The sequence below is a fragment of the Populus nigra genome, chromosome 11 (genome assembly GCF_951802175.1).
Source record: "Populus nigra chromosome 11, ddPopNigr1.1, whole genome shotgun sequence".
Taxonomy (NCBI): domain Eukaryota; kingdom Viridiplantae; phylum Streptophyta; class Magnoliopsida; order Malpighiales; family Salicaceae; genus Populus; species Populus nigra.
In genome coordinates, this window is record NC_084862.1 from 1,410,792 (window position 1) to 1,425,300 (window position 14,509).

At 32.9% G+C, this 14,509-nt stretch overlaps 1 protein-coding gene and 1 long non-coding RNA gene across 2 annotated transcripts; both read right to left on the reverse strand.

Annotated features, from left to right (window-relative positions):
- Window positions 1-3,690, reverse strand: LOC133668748 (uncharacterized). The gene is made up of 3 exons (XR_009833791.1): window positions 3,293-3,690; window positions 2,380-2,436; window positions 1-161 (listed from the first exon to the last, which is right to left on the reverse strand). It is a non-coding gene; the product is annotated as an uncharacterized LOC133668748 (long non-coding RNA).
- A 7,685-nt stretch (window positions 3,691-11,375) lies between these two features.
- On the reverse strand, window positions 11,376-14,509 carry LOC133668747 (ankyrin repeat-containing protein At5g02620-like). Its single transcript, XM_062088730.1, has 3 exons — window positions 13,704-14,509; window positions 12,944-13,491; window positions 11,376-12,029 (listed from the first exon to the last, which is right to left on the reverse strand). The coding sequence occupies exons 1-3, from the start codon at window positions 14,320-14,322 to the stop codon at window positions 11,472-11,474; spliced, it is 1,725 nt and encodes a 574-aa protein (XP_061944714.1). The 5' UTR covers window positions 14,323-14,509; the 3' UTR covers window positions 11,376-11,471.

Genomic DNA, 14,509 nt, shown 5'->3' on the forward strand with positions numbered 1-14,509 from the left:
TAGAGTTTCAACCATTAGATTAAAGGCATACATTCAAATTTACAGATTGATATTACATCTCAAGTTTTAGGAGATAAGTCTTTTAATTTACAAATAATTTACATGGTCAAAAGCAAAAGACAAACTAAACTAGTATCACTCTTGACACGACCCTGATGGACCTGAAAATAGAAATTAACATGTACACATAATTATAAAAGACAGTAACAAGCAATAACAATGGCAGACAATAATCTCTACGGAATTTCTTTTGATATATAAAATTAGGCATAAACCTCTTTTACAACATATATTTTCCATCTATTACCAATATCCATCTAATATCCTATCTCATTTGCCAAGAATAATTCCATTTTGGAAATCTCAACACAACTCAACGGTTTGTGAACACCATCTCCTTATAAATCAATTCTCACTTAATACCAAGATATTCCTCTCTTGGTATCATTAGCTTATCTCATTCTTTTGGAATGACTAATCCATATATTCGCTTTCTGAATCTGTTGCTAAAAGGTAATCGCTGAAACTAATAAATCTCATTAGTATCATTAATCTTCTAATATTGGGCTAGACTAATCAATTATATTCACATGTCAATATCAATACAACCGATCAGTATCATTAACTATTTCTTCCTTAGAATAGTTAATCAAATCTTATTCATATCTGGTTTACCATCAAAATTATCGATGTCAAGAACCCTTGACATCATTAGCCTCCTTACCTAGAGTAGCTAATCATACCAGAAATGGTTGTCGATACCAATGTGACCTATTGATATCATTAACTATTCTCGACCTGGAATAGTTAATCAATGCCATTTGATTCTTCCATTCGTGCCGAACCCCTTTCATTTTTCTTATTAACATCATATGCATTGTAACCATGGTTGCCAAGTATCATTCGCACACAATCTTAGTTATCGACACTACGGTCACTAAGCATCCTTCACATAACTTTGGTCATCATCATCACAGTGCTAAGTATCAATTTATGCCCTTAGCCACCGTTATTATGGCGTTAAGTATCATTGTAATGTATCCTTAGCTACCAACACTATGGTAACCAATTATCTATCAATTCCCCTCCAATCTCCAAGTCATTGTGTCTACCCAATAACCAAATTAATTAATTTACTCAATATCTTAGTCATATTTTAATTATTTTACTCATAACATATAGAATTTACTACTTCTAACTTCAATAAATTAATTCACATAATCTCTTCAAAACTTAACTATCCGGCTACTCATCCCGATTGCCAATAATTCTGGTAATTTCATATAATTACCCACACATTTGGTTAACCTTCCTCGGTTACCAATAAATCTAGTAATTCCATACGAATTACCCAGCCTCCAGCTAACCTCTTTTGTTAGCCAATCAATCCGGTAATTCTATACGAATTACCCCATATTCGGTTAACTTTCTCGTTAACCAATAAACCCGGTAATTCTCTTAATTTTCCAAGAAATCTGGCTAACCCATCCTAGTTGTCAAAATCAATCTGGTAATTCCATACGAATTACCTAGCATCCGGCTAACCTCTTTTGTTAGCCAATCAATCTGGTAATTCCATACGAATTACCCCATATTCGGTTAACTTGCTTGTTAACCAATAAACTTGGTAATTCTCTTAATTACCCAAGAAATCCGGCTAACCCATCTTGGTTGCCACAATCAATCCGGTAATTCCATACGAATTACCTAGCATCCGGCTAACCTCTTTTATTAGCCAATCAATCCGGTAATACATTGTGATTTAGAATGCATCTACATGATTCCTTGCAAAAGTAGGTTCTCATGTATCGGGTTTCCTAGACATCTCGTTGGTGTGACGTTCCTGTTGTAGTACAAAACATTTAAGAGAATGCAATTACTTAATAATAATAATAATAATGATAACTAAATGGTCTGGCAGTTAAATGAAGCATTAACATTTATAATTTCTTCATGTACTTGGTATAAACAACTTGTAGTACATATAGATGCACCAATTCTTGCAATCAACCATAATCTTAAACCCGGTTATCCTCTTAAGGCATCATTTGATGAGGTTAACAGTTCACTCACCCCGGTCATCCACTTCGGATGCCATTAGCCAAAGCTAATCAATCGTTCGTCCCGGTCATCCATTCGGATGCCATTAGCCGAAGCTAATCATTTATTTGTCCCGACCATCCATTCAGATGCCATTAGCCGAAGCTAATCAGTCATTCATCCAGGCCATCCATTCGGATGCCATTAGCCGAAGCTAATTAACCATTTCATTTAAGCGTTCGACGATCTAATATCTATTCTAACGCAATATGGTAACATTCATGATAAAGTATTTTATTATTCAATGTATATAAAAAAGAGAAGGTGCAAGTCACCTACCTAGAATAGGTGCACATGTTGCCACTCCATGCAATTGTCCAGTCCCCACAGCTTTCCCTGTACCACCAGGGATTCAATTTTTATCAACAATACAACCAACATCATCTAAGGTCATTTGACATCATTAAATCACAAATTCAAACCAATCCTAAAGCAAAACATTCAAACAATTTCCCTACCTCTACAATATAGCAAGATTAGACCAAAATAAGGAAACTCATTCCTTTTGAGATTTCTCCTATTATTATTATTAATACAACAAAATGATGAACTATTCATTTTCTTTCGCTTTCTCCTCGTGCGATTAAACATATACGGCAAACCTTAACAATTAATATTCTCAGATCATTATCACAGCAATAATTTCACCCTACTAATTGTGATCCATGACAACCTTCATTAACTAACCATTTGCTAAAAACACTTATGGCTAGCTTTAAATATATTTTATTTTTTTCAAATTTCTTTCATTTCAATTTCTTCATGGTTCCACCCCATTTATATCCACACAATCAACAAGTTAGCTTTCTATTCAATCAACATGTTCTATTCAATTAACATGTTCATATAGCAATTTTCCTTACTATTCTTACACAATAATCATTCTTCCCCTCATATAAAGAATACACAATTAATCTATAATAATACTAATAACAAGAACATATTTTACCATTACATCTTCCATAAAACCTACACCCACACAATTCTAATTTCATCAAAATATGTATTTAATTAAGCTTACTACATTTTGCCAAAACTAGCAATAGATTCAAAAGGCAATAAGTCATCAACCTCTGATATTGTTTCAAACCCAACGGTCAGACTACATACCATAGAGTTGTGCATAATATATCTCAAAATCATAATGATCCAACGGTTAAATCTCCCTAGATCTGAAGAAAACCGAGCTTACCTGAAAATGGGCGAGCTACTGTTCAACATGCATGAAACCTGGCCGGAGAAATGTTTTCCGATCTCCACCGTCCATAATGAAGGTAACATCTAGTCGCACCACATATCCAAGAATTAGCATGATCCAACGGTGGAAGAGAGAGAAATTTTCCGACGACCAAAAGTGCTCTGCAGAATTGTTTTCAGAAAAGTTCAGATGATGATTTCTGTCAAACGGATTGTGTTCCTTCAAATCCTTCCTGTCAGTTAGTAGAGCAGTGTGAGAAGAACAATATATCAAAAACTCAACATGATCCAACGATGAATTATAGAGATATGGCCACCAGAGTATTATTGTTTCTTCCAAATTCTGCACCCCTCTCTCTAGCCGAATTCTCCATTGTCTCTCCCTCTTTTCTCTCTTTTTTTTTCCTTTTCCTTGAACTGGTGGCCTTTGGCTGTTTTAAATGTACATTTTCCTCTACTTACAATTATGTCCCTCATTTATGCCTTTGTATTTTATTTTATTTTTCATGTAAACTATCCGGTTTATTTCTGCTTGAATCGCTAGTCTTTACTGAACTCCGATTAGGATGTGATCTTTAACCAAGGTAGGAAAATATATTAATAGACTTCATGCAAAATTGCATCCCGATCCGACGATTGGATTGAGAGCTTTGCTTTCTAATGTAAAATTGGTCATTTCATGACTTTTCATAAACAATCTAGATTTTTCTTGTTCAATCTTCACATAAAATCATATTAATTGTCCTTCTAACCCTTTAAGGTCATTTTATTATTTGGAACATATTCATTTTAGAATTTCCACCTTTATTTATTTATCGGGCTTATTACCGTTTTAAAATAACATCACTAATTTTAATCGGTGTTTGCACCTTCAGTCCTACCCTTTTCATTGCATTAACCTTTATTATAATGTATTCTTTATTACCTCACTTATTTCCTAGAAATATTTTGTCATTTTTCTCATTATTTTATCCATCAAAACACGTTACCAGTTTCTCTGTCCTTATGAATTCTAAATCAAAATTCATTTTATGGAGGTCATCTTTTCCATTATATATCATTATTTATCTATTATTTCTAATCTTGATTTCCATCACTCATTGAAATATTACCACTTTCAGTCTTACGTTTAAATGAGGGTTTACGCATCTGCATATTTAAATTATAAATTTCTAGGGTTTCACAATAAATCTCTCGATAGATTCCAAGAAACCCTCCAATACTGTGTTTGAAATAAAGATAATGAGAGGATCAATGTGAACTCAATAAGTATAATTCTAGAATATTAGTGGAAAAATAGACTTATGGGCTATAAATAAACCAGATGTCACACGTGTGCAGCGTCGCAGCGAAAACATCCATCCTCGAATTGGTATCTAATGTGGCAAATATGGGGAGACAAGAAATTCTTATCTTTTATTAGTGAAAAAATAGAATGAGAGTCGCCACCTAGTATTTTGGTCACTAGGAACCCTAACTGGTCTTAGAGATCGGATACAGGGACTGGTTGCGCAAAGAGAAGGTATTAGAACCCCAAATACGCCCTATCTAAGGTAGGCTGCATTCTGATAAAACCTAATGTCTTGTCGTATTTTCTAATTGTTGGTCCATCTATTGTTTAAGAAAAGTCCTCATCGATAAGGAGATCTTTATCTTATCGGGTAGAACCTAACTGTTCTAACGTCAACAAAAGAAATTAATATCTGGAATACGTCTTATGTATAAGGTCGTAACCTTAGATATTAAAAGAAAACAAAATAAGTTTTTTGGAATTTTTGAAATATTGGCCTAGTTCTCGTGACTTTAATAAACTGGTTATTAAAGCCAAAATGCATGCTAATATATATTTTTTGAAATTTTCTTTGTTGTATGAAAATACAATATGATTTTTTTTTGAGAGACTTGGACATATGCATGAAAACAAAACATTTTATTTTTTTAATTTTGTTGTGACGAAAACCATATATTTTAATACTGGATTTGTATCTCTACAATATAAAAATACAAACCAATATTGTGAAAAATTGATAAAAAAAAATATATATGGGAAAATCACAAATTTTTTTGAAAAGATTTTTGAAATTTTTTGATTTAATTTTTTTTATTTTTTTTTGGGCTGGGTCCAGCTCGGCCCATGTAGCTGGGCTAGACCCAGACGCGTGCATGAACAGTGCGAAGGTACAGTAACAAAACTCATTTGCAAAGAAAGAAAGGAAATGAGCGTACCTGGTGCTGGAGAAGGAGAAGCCGATGGTGATACCGAGTTTCGTCTGCTGGTTTCTTATTTCTCTGACCTTCTCTGCGTCCCCTTTCTTGTTACTGATTCCTTGTTCTGCTGCTTCTGGTTCTAGAGGATGGTGTTGTAGAAAGGTGATGCTATTTTAATTCTCTGCTTGTTGGACGTTCCCACGCCGGGTTCTTCTTGCTCGGTCTGGTTCCTGGTTCTGGAAAAGGGAAAGTTGATTGTGATGCCGTCCCGTCTACTGGCTCCTTGTTTCCTCCTCTTTCTCTCTGCTTTTCTAACCGTCACCTTTATGTGTGCTTTTTTTTTGTTCCTCTCCAGTTCTTCCCCCCACCCCCCCCAGTGCAGTACATCCTCTGGCTTTTATAGCCAGAGGATGAAAGCATTTTCCCTTTGTTGTTGCAGGGATGGAGTAACGGCCAGCGTGCGTCATGGTAGCCGTGAAAAACATGCCCCTCTTGATTGAAGCAAATCACGCCTTCGCCGCTGCAAACTTTTCTTGGCCAACTCATGTAACGTAAAGAAGACAGTAAACATTGTTGAATAAAACGGCACCGTTTTGCAACTTTAAATGATATTTCCGATTTGGTCCTTGGATGTTAATGCAATTTTGTAATCAAGCCCTGGATGAATTGTAATTGGATCCCTTGATCTTAGCGTTGTTCTGGTTTGGTCCTTGGTTTCGGAATGTTTCAATTAAGTCCCTAATTGGCCATCAAACTTCAATAATTATGCAATTAAGACCCTGATTTGACCAAATCAACTCTTTAAAATTATAATTGGATCCCAAAACTTTAATTTCTTCCAATAAAAGCCTAAATTGACTTAAAAAATCAATTTTATTGCAATCAAACCCTCCATAAATTTAATTGAGTCCATAAACATCTGATTTTGAACTTTTCTTCCTCAAAATTGAATTTTCCTTATGAACAAGACTCTCACTGTCAAATTTCAACCTTATACATTTTTTAATCTCCTCAACCAATTTTGGTATTTTTTCGGCATTCCAGCATCCTTTTCTCGCTCCTATTATTTTTTGGATTTCTTCTAAATATTTTTTTATATTTTTTTTGTATTTTCTTATTTTTTTGTGGGAACCCAAAAATAGGTAATAACACCAGAAATCCTTTATACAAAGGGTTTGGAATCTCCATTCTCTAATGTATATTTATTTTTAAAGTATTTCTCTGTAATATTAATATATTTTCTCTCCAAAGTCATTCACTTAATCATCAAAGAGTCTCCAAAAATCATCAAAGGAAACCTTTTTACAGGTATCAGGTACTAGCCTCCATCCACCTCAAAGAGAGAATGGATCAGATTTTCAGAATCAAGAAATTAATCAATTATTCAAGACATAAGTCTTGCCCTTAAATTGCTTAGATTTTTTAGGACCTCATTATTGACATCGTTTGTGGTAAAGCACAATCTCATTGGAAGAGGTTCTCCTTAGCGTGATTGCACAATTTTCTTAGAAAGGGTTCTCCCTAGTGCGATTGCAAAATCTCATTGGAAAGGGTTCTCTCTAGTGCGATGACTCCACCCTCCATGATAGCTTGAAATGGTCCACCTTAACAAAGCAACAAGACCCCGTTCTATGGTCAAGTATATGTCACCAAGGCTAACTGGAACCCGGAGAACTAATATAACTCTCCAGATAGGCTCTTAGACATTATGATGTCTCTGGGGATGATCTTGAATCCCTCATTCTTAAGTTTGATCTCTCTCTCTCTCTCTCTCTCTCTCTCTCATTAATATTATCAAGGTAATATTATATTTTTATCCCTCCTTATCAGTAAAAGACTCACGAACTATACATGAACTAGAAATTCTTTAAACAAATGGTTTAGAATCTCCATTCTCTACTGTATATATTTATTTTTAGAGTATTTCTCTATAATATTATTATAATTTCTCTTCAAAATCACTGACTTAATTCTCAAAGAGTCCTAAAAAATCACCAAAGGAGACCTTTTTACAAGTATCAAGTATCAGCCCTCTTCCATCTCAAAGGGAGAATGAAGTAGATTTTTAGAACCAAGAGATTAACCAATTATTCAAGACATAAACATTTCCCCTAAAATGCTTGGATTTTTTAGGATCTTTTCAAGTATGTTCAAGAGCATATGCAATATACAAAAATAGTGATAAAAACCATTGGTTTGAAGGGTAACCTACTCTTCCTTTATGTCTTACCTTTTCTTTGAGCCATGTTTTGTAATTATTTGTTCATCACAATTGGCGTGGTAAAGGTTTATAACTCGTAAGACTATGAACCTTAGGCTTGGTTGAAGCAAATATATGGTGGATACATATTCCCAGTTCAACTTTGAGAACCATTGTAATGCAAACATAAGAAATCAATTAGATAATGTGTTCATAAGAACATTATAAAACTTTTCATGGTTGACAAAACTTTAGGACAAGAACGAGTAATTGATCTCTTACCATAAGAACTTCGGGTCTTCAGAAACTCATCCATCAAGTATAGGTGCTCAACAATATTGTTTTAGCTATACAATAATAGCTTCTCACTCTTCCATTTCATCAATAAGAAATACACATATTGATCCATTAGATGCAGCAAAAGATAAAGCCAATTCTAGTTTTATGAAGAAATATGAAAAATAACATGTAAAGAATGCACAATACTTCAACTCTTTGATAAAACTACTCTTGTTATGAAGAGCACTCTATAACAGATCTTAGCCATATACATAACTATCTCCATCAATCCTTTTTTGACTCTTGCTCGCATGCTTTTTGAGAAAAAAAAATCTATATGCTCAACTTGCAAGATATTTTATTGGTCTGCTCGGATATGGTATCACAGTATTGATCTTGGCTTCATATTTTATCTTTATAAATTATATATTAAGCTAACCTTTTATTTTAGCACTAGCATACCAGGTAAAAATAGCACGATTAAGCTCTTTATCATTATTCAACAAGAGAATAAAGCACAAAGCATATATTTAAAGATTCAACAAATAAATTGTAAACATGAAGAATCTATGTGAACTTATCGCCACTAAGACTCTAATAAGTGGAATATTCTATAAATATTCATTATGGGAATGCTTCTATACTTTTCATGACAAAAATTTTGTCAATAAAAATCATGTAATAAAAAATTATATTTGGGTGAAGGAAGCAAGTGTAACTAGATAAAAATACTCTTATTTCTGGAAAGCAAAATCTCCACAATATCACTAATCTTCTACTAGGACATTAAAGAAAAGCATCAAGGGATCTATTTATGATTTCTTAACATTTACTAAGCTTTTAGCCACATCATTCATCACCATGCATACATAGGTGATGGATTCCATCTAGGGAAGAGATTTTGTACAATATCCATCTTTCATGAAGAAAACCCTAACATGCATGTTTTTGTAACAAAAAAACAGAAACACATTAATAAAAAAAAAGAGTTTTGATTAGATACATTGTTCACTTTTTATTTCAAATCAATACAATTTTTCTAATTTCTATTTTAGTTTTCTTTATTTTTTTATCCAATAAACTTTATTGCTAATAGAAAAGATATGTTTTTCAAATTAAAAAAATTAATATGAAAAGAGAATTTTAACTAAAAATAACTATTTTTATCAATGAATATTAATTTTTATTTTCATACAATTAAATAAAAAAAACAAAAAGCAAAGATGTTATTAGATTAAATATTTACACTTGCATTTATTTTTTTTATTTTTTACAAAAAAAACCCAACTGTTTTAGCCTTTAATTAGATTAACCATTCGATTTATTAATTCTTTAATTTGTTTTTTTAATACTAACATTATCATTTCAATTTAAAAAATTTATGCTATCAAAAGTCAAAACACAACTCTACAGATTCATAGCTTCTTTTTTATTTTTTTCTACACTACAACTTAGTTTTGGAATGTTACCCCTAACTAGTCGGTATGTATTTAATGTCTCGTTTGTCAGGTCGATGAGAATATTCCAACCATATACATGCACTTCATGGAACAAGCTAGCTAGCTGGCACAGGCGCCAAAGAAGAATGAAACCGGGCATATTTCACTTTTCAGAGTAATTTGTTTTGTTTTTTAAATATTTTTTATTTAAAAATATATTATTTTTTATTTTTAAAAATTTATTTTTAATATCAGTATATTAAAACAATTTAAAATTAAAAAAATTAATAACACTATTTAAATACAATAACAAATACTTTACAAGTACAACCTTGATTAATAAACAAACCATCAAAGCAAATCATACTTGAAAAATAAATTTAGCTGTCCCAACTAGTACTTGTGTCACTGAATTTTAGTCACGGATAGGAAAATGAAAATAAATAAATAAAAAATAGTGTTAGAGTTTTTGGGCACAAATCTTGTGATGCACATCAATTACACTAAAAAAAATTGACCACTGATTTGGCGACCAACCACATGATTTCTGACTATATGACGTCATAATATTTTTTCAAAAATAATAAGAATTTTTTTTAAAAATACATCTGAATTTTATTTGATAGAAAATTTAAAACTGATAGTTTCACTAATAAATCTTATCTTTTAGATTCTGGCCAATGAACATAAACACTAAAGATACAAGGAAGAAGAAGTTCAGACCAATGAGACAAGTGTTGATGGCAAGCCCCAAGAAAAATTCTAGAACCGTGTATGAGCCCGTGATGAATGCGCCGCAATAACTAGACGAGACTCTCTGGATATGTTTGGAACGCAGCTGGGTCTGTGTTTTTAAAAAATTTGAAATTTTTTTTTTACTAAAATTTAATATAATTTATATGTTTTGGATTGTTTTGATGTGCTGATGTCAAAAATAATTTTTTAAAAATAAAAAAATATCATTGACATGCATTTTGACAGAAAAATTATTTAAAAAGCACTCACAACCGTATTGCCAAACACATTCTCTCTTGCTTTACTGATAGCAGCCTCTTCCCCTTTGTTTCTCTCCTCATTCTCTCTTCCCAAAACCTTGCGCCGGCGGCCAAGCGGTCTACTGCCAACATTTTCAAGGGATTCTAGGATCTCTTTCTACCAAATATTTAGGGTAAAATATCATATATTATTTTTAGCTATTTAACAAATATCATATATCAATTTCCAGGCCTTTGTTTTTGTTTCCACAACTAGTTTCTTTGCCATCAAATCCTTTTTGTTAGTACTGTATATATTGAACCGCATGCTTTACATTAGAAAATAATAGAAAATAGAAAATAATACAGTGAGAAACTGAACAAAAATTATTTAATGGATATGATTAAGATGCCGAGCTAAAAGAATCGGAGATACAAAGGAACTAGATGGATATTATGATTAAGCTAGCTAGCTGGCACAGCAGCCATGGAAGAATGAAACTTTTTTGGCATATCCCAACTTTTTACTTTTTAGAGTAGTTTTCTTACGGTGAAAGCGAGATTCTTTGTAATATGATAATAATTGCATTTTAAATTATTATTTATTTAAAAATATATTAGAATAATTTATTTTTATTTTTTAAAATCTATTTTTAAAATTAACACATTAAAATAATATATAATCATAAAAAATTAATTTAAAATAAAAAAACAAAAAAAAATAATAATGTTTTTTTAAAACAAAAACAAACACTTTGCAAGTGCAATCTTGATTAATCAACAAACCATTATACTTGGAAAATAAATTTAGCTGTCCCAACTAATATTTATGTCACTAAATTTTGGTCAAGAATAGGAAAGAGAAAATAAATAAATAAATAAAAAATAGTATAAAGTTTGTGACCATTTGACTTGTAATGAGCATCAATTACAAAATAAATAAAAAAATTTGACAACTGATTTTTGCAACCAATCACATGATTTCTGAACATATGACAATAAGAACTTATAATAATACATCAGATCAAGTTTTATTTGATAAAAAATTTATAATTGATTGTTTCACTAGTAAACCTAATCTTCTACATCCTTGAAAATGATCCTAAACACTAAATACACAATGAAGAAGAAGCTTAAGCCAATGAGACAAGTGCTGATGGCAAGCCCCAAGGAAGGTTCTAGAACGGCGTATGTGCCCGTGATGAATGCGATAATCATTATACCCATGCCAATCATGGTAAACAACGTGGCAACCCCAAATAGTTTTATAGCGGCTTCCTCACTTATATCTTTATTCTTTTCCAATTCAAAACCATGAATCAGCGAAATCAAAAAGTGGATAAAGACAGCAGAAATAGAGAGCACCATTGACATTGCATCTGAGACGACAAATACTATAAAAGCAGCTTTTTTAGCTAGAATCGCAGTGCCTCGGTCGCTCTTGTAACCGCCAGGTAGGGTGAATGCTGCTGCAAATGTTACCGTTGCTATCAGCGCCGCAACTACTAGATGAGACTCTCTTGCTTTACTCAAAGCATCCTCTCCCTCTTTATTTCTCCCTCTTCTCAAAACCTTACGCCGGCGGCCAAGCGGTCCACTGCCACCATCGTTAAGGGATTCTAGGATCTCTTTCTGCAAAATATTTAGGGTAATATATCATATATCACCTTTCTGGCCTTTATTTTTGTTTCCACAACTAGTTTGTTTGTAATCAAATCCTTCCTGTTACTGTATATATTAGCAGGTAAAAAAAACTAATTTGGTTGAAATTAAACCGCATGCTTTATAGTAGCCCAATTATCCCCAAAAAGAAAACTAAGATGTGGACTTAAATATTTTATATACCATTGATTTTACATCATTTCATTCTAAAATTATTAATATATCAATCCAATATATTATTATTTATTGTTACTCTTCTTAATCGCTTGTAAGATTATGTCAAGTTTCTACTAGATTTTTCAACTTTAATTTTCAGATTTTCAAAATTTTAACTAATTGTATTTTTTTTCATTCCTTTGTACTACTTTTCGTTTTTTTATTGAATAATATATGTTTTTTTTTTAAGCAGTTACATGCTATTCATATGCATAATCTGTATATGAAAAACTTAAACAAAATCAATAAAATGACTTGATTTCAAATAAAAAGAAGATTATTAAGTTATTCCGATGACTTCACTTTTATGTTTGATATTATGATATAAATAGTTTTTATAAGTTTTTTTAAAAATATATTAAAATACTTTTTAAAATTTTATTTTCATATCAGCTCATCAAAATTATAAAAATATAAAAAAATATTAATTTAATTTTTTTTGAATAAAATACATTTTTATAACAAAACTAGAAACAGAAAATACTTTTAACATGATAGGAAATAATACAGTGAAACTGAACAAAATTTATATGGAACCATGTGGTGGATATGATTAAGATGCGGAGCTAAAAGAATCGGAGATGCAAAGGAACGAGATGGAAATCGGTCATTGGGGGGGAGGGGGGGGGGGGGGGGGGGAGGGTATTAATTCATAGAGGATTGATTACCTGTATCTCTCCAAAATCTTCTTCATAAATGTCGTTGACGCTTAGCTTTCGCTTATTAAGACCATATATCTGCCATTTACGATAACCATTACTATCGTTAAATAAAACATATCTCCATTCCGGCTGCTCGTGCGCTAAAGCAGCAATTAGATGGAAGGGCGTGTTTCCTTTGTCATCCTTCTCAGTTTGAAGTCTTGCAAGTTCAGGAATCTCCAGACATTCCTTGAATACTTTTCTATCTTTACTGGCCACAGCATAGTGAAGGGCATTCCAACCTCTGTTATCAACTAGATCACAACAAGCTGGACATCGAGAAACAATCTCTTTCATTGCGTCTACATGTCCTTGAATGGCAGCAATGTGAAGTGCTGTTCTCTTCTTCTCTGTTTCAGCAATGGAGGCCGCGGACGCATCGTATTCTAGTAATACTTCCACTATAGGAGCATTAGACCAGTCACAATAGGAAGCGTAGTGAAGTGGTGACCAGCCGTTCTCATCGGTGGTTTTCGTCAACTTTTTTTCTTTTTCTAACATTTTTCTTGCTGTCTCTGAAACCAACAAAACAAGGAATAAAAGCTCTCCATCATGAACAACAGTGATTTCACGAATTCAAGTGGCTTAAAATTAAAAGAAAAAAGAAGAGCTAATTACGAAGCAAACACAGAGATATATAAAATCAAATATACGTGGCTTTTAAATTATAGTTTACAATATTATATATAAATTAATTAATTCTCCAGACTTGAGCGCAAAATCCTACCATAATTTCCCGCCATGCTTGCCGCGTGTAGAGCAGTTCTACCATCAGGGCCGCCATAGTCCACTGAAATGCAATTTCCTAAGATTCCATCGACTACCTTTCCGTGTTCTTCGCTAAACATTAGAAAGCCAATGGAAGCAGCAATATAAAGTGGAGTTTCTCCATGAACATTGGCGGGATATGAAAACTCAGGGTCCTCTTTAGTCAATATTTCCACCACATGGCTCCGCCTATTTCGAGCTGCCTCGTGCAACGCTGTATCTCGCTCTTCATTGGTCATCCTCAACATCATTTTAGCTTTAGTTACTCCGCTCTCCGGATCCGCAGGTAGAGCTTTTGCACGGTCAATGAGGACTTTTACCACATTGGAATGGCCATTTCTTGCTGCCAAATGAAGGGGGGTTTCTCCTCTCTTATTGGCTTGGAATAACAGTGGTGGACACCTTTCAAGAAATTTATCAACAAAATCAGTGGATTCCGGTTCACTGCTTTGGTTTTTCAAGTAGACATGAAGAATGGTGTTCTCGTCTGCAGTCAATAACTGATTGAGGCTGGTTTGATAATTCTCAAAGGGACCGATATTGCCTGCTTCCGCCGCTTTGAACAAGACAGGATCCATACTATTTTGTAGCTTAGAAAAACTCACTAAATGAAATGAAAACAAATGAAGGTTCCGCTCCTCAACTGATCACAAGCTGCTGATTTCTGTGGTTTGTTGCCTCCCTGGATGAAAGGGTATTTAAAGAGAGTTTTAGATGTTGGCTTTTTTTTTTAATATTTTTTATTTGAAAACATTAAATCAGACA

Coding starts and splice junctions, on each gene's coding strand:
- LOC133668747 (XM_062088730.1), bottom strand. CDS start 14,322: ATGGATCCTGTCTTGTTCAAAGCGGCGGAAGCAGGCAATATCGGTCCC. Junction 13,492..13,703: donor AAGCATGGCGGGAAATTATG/GTAGGATTTTGC, acceptor TGTTGGTTTCAG/AGACAGCAAGAAAAATGTTA. Junction 12,030..12,943: donor AAGATTTTGGAGAGATACAG/GTAATCAATCCT, acceptor AATATTTTGCAG/AAAGAGATCCTAGAATCCCT.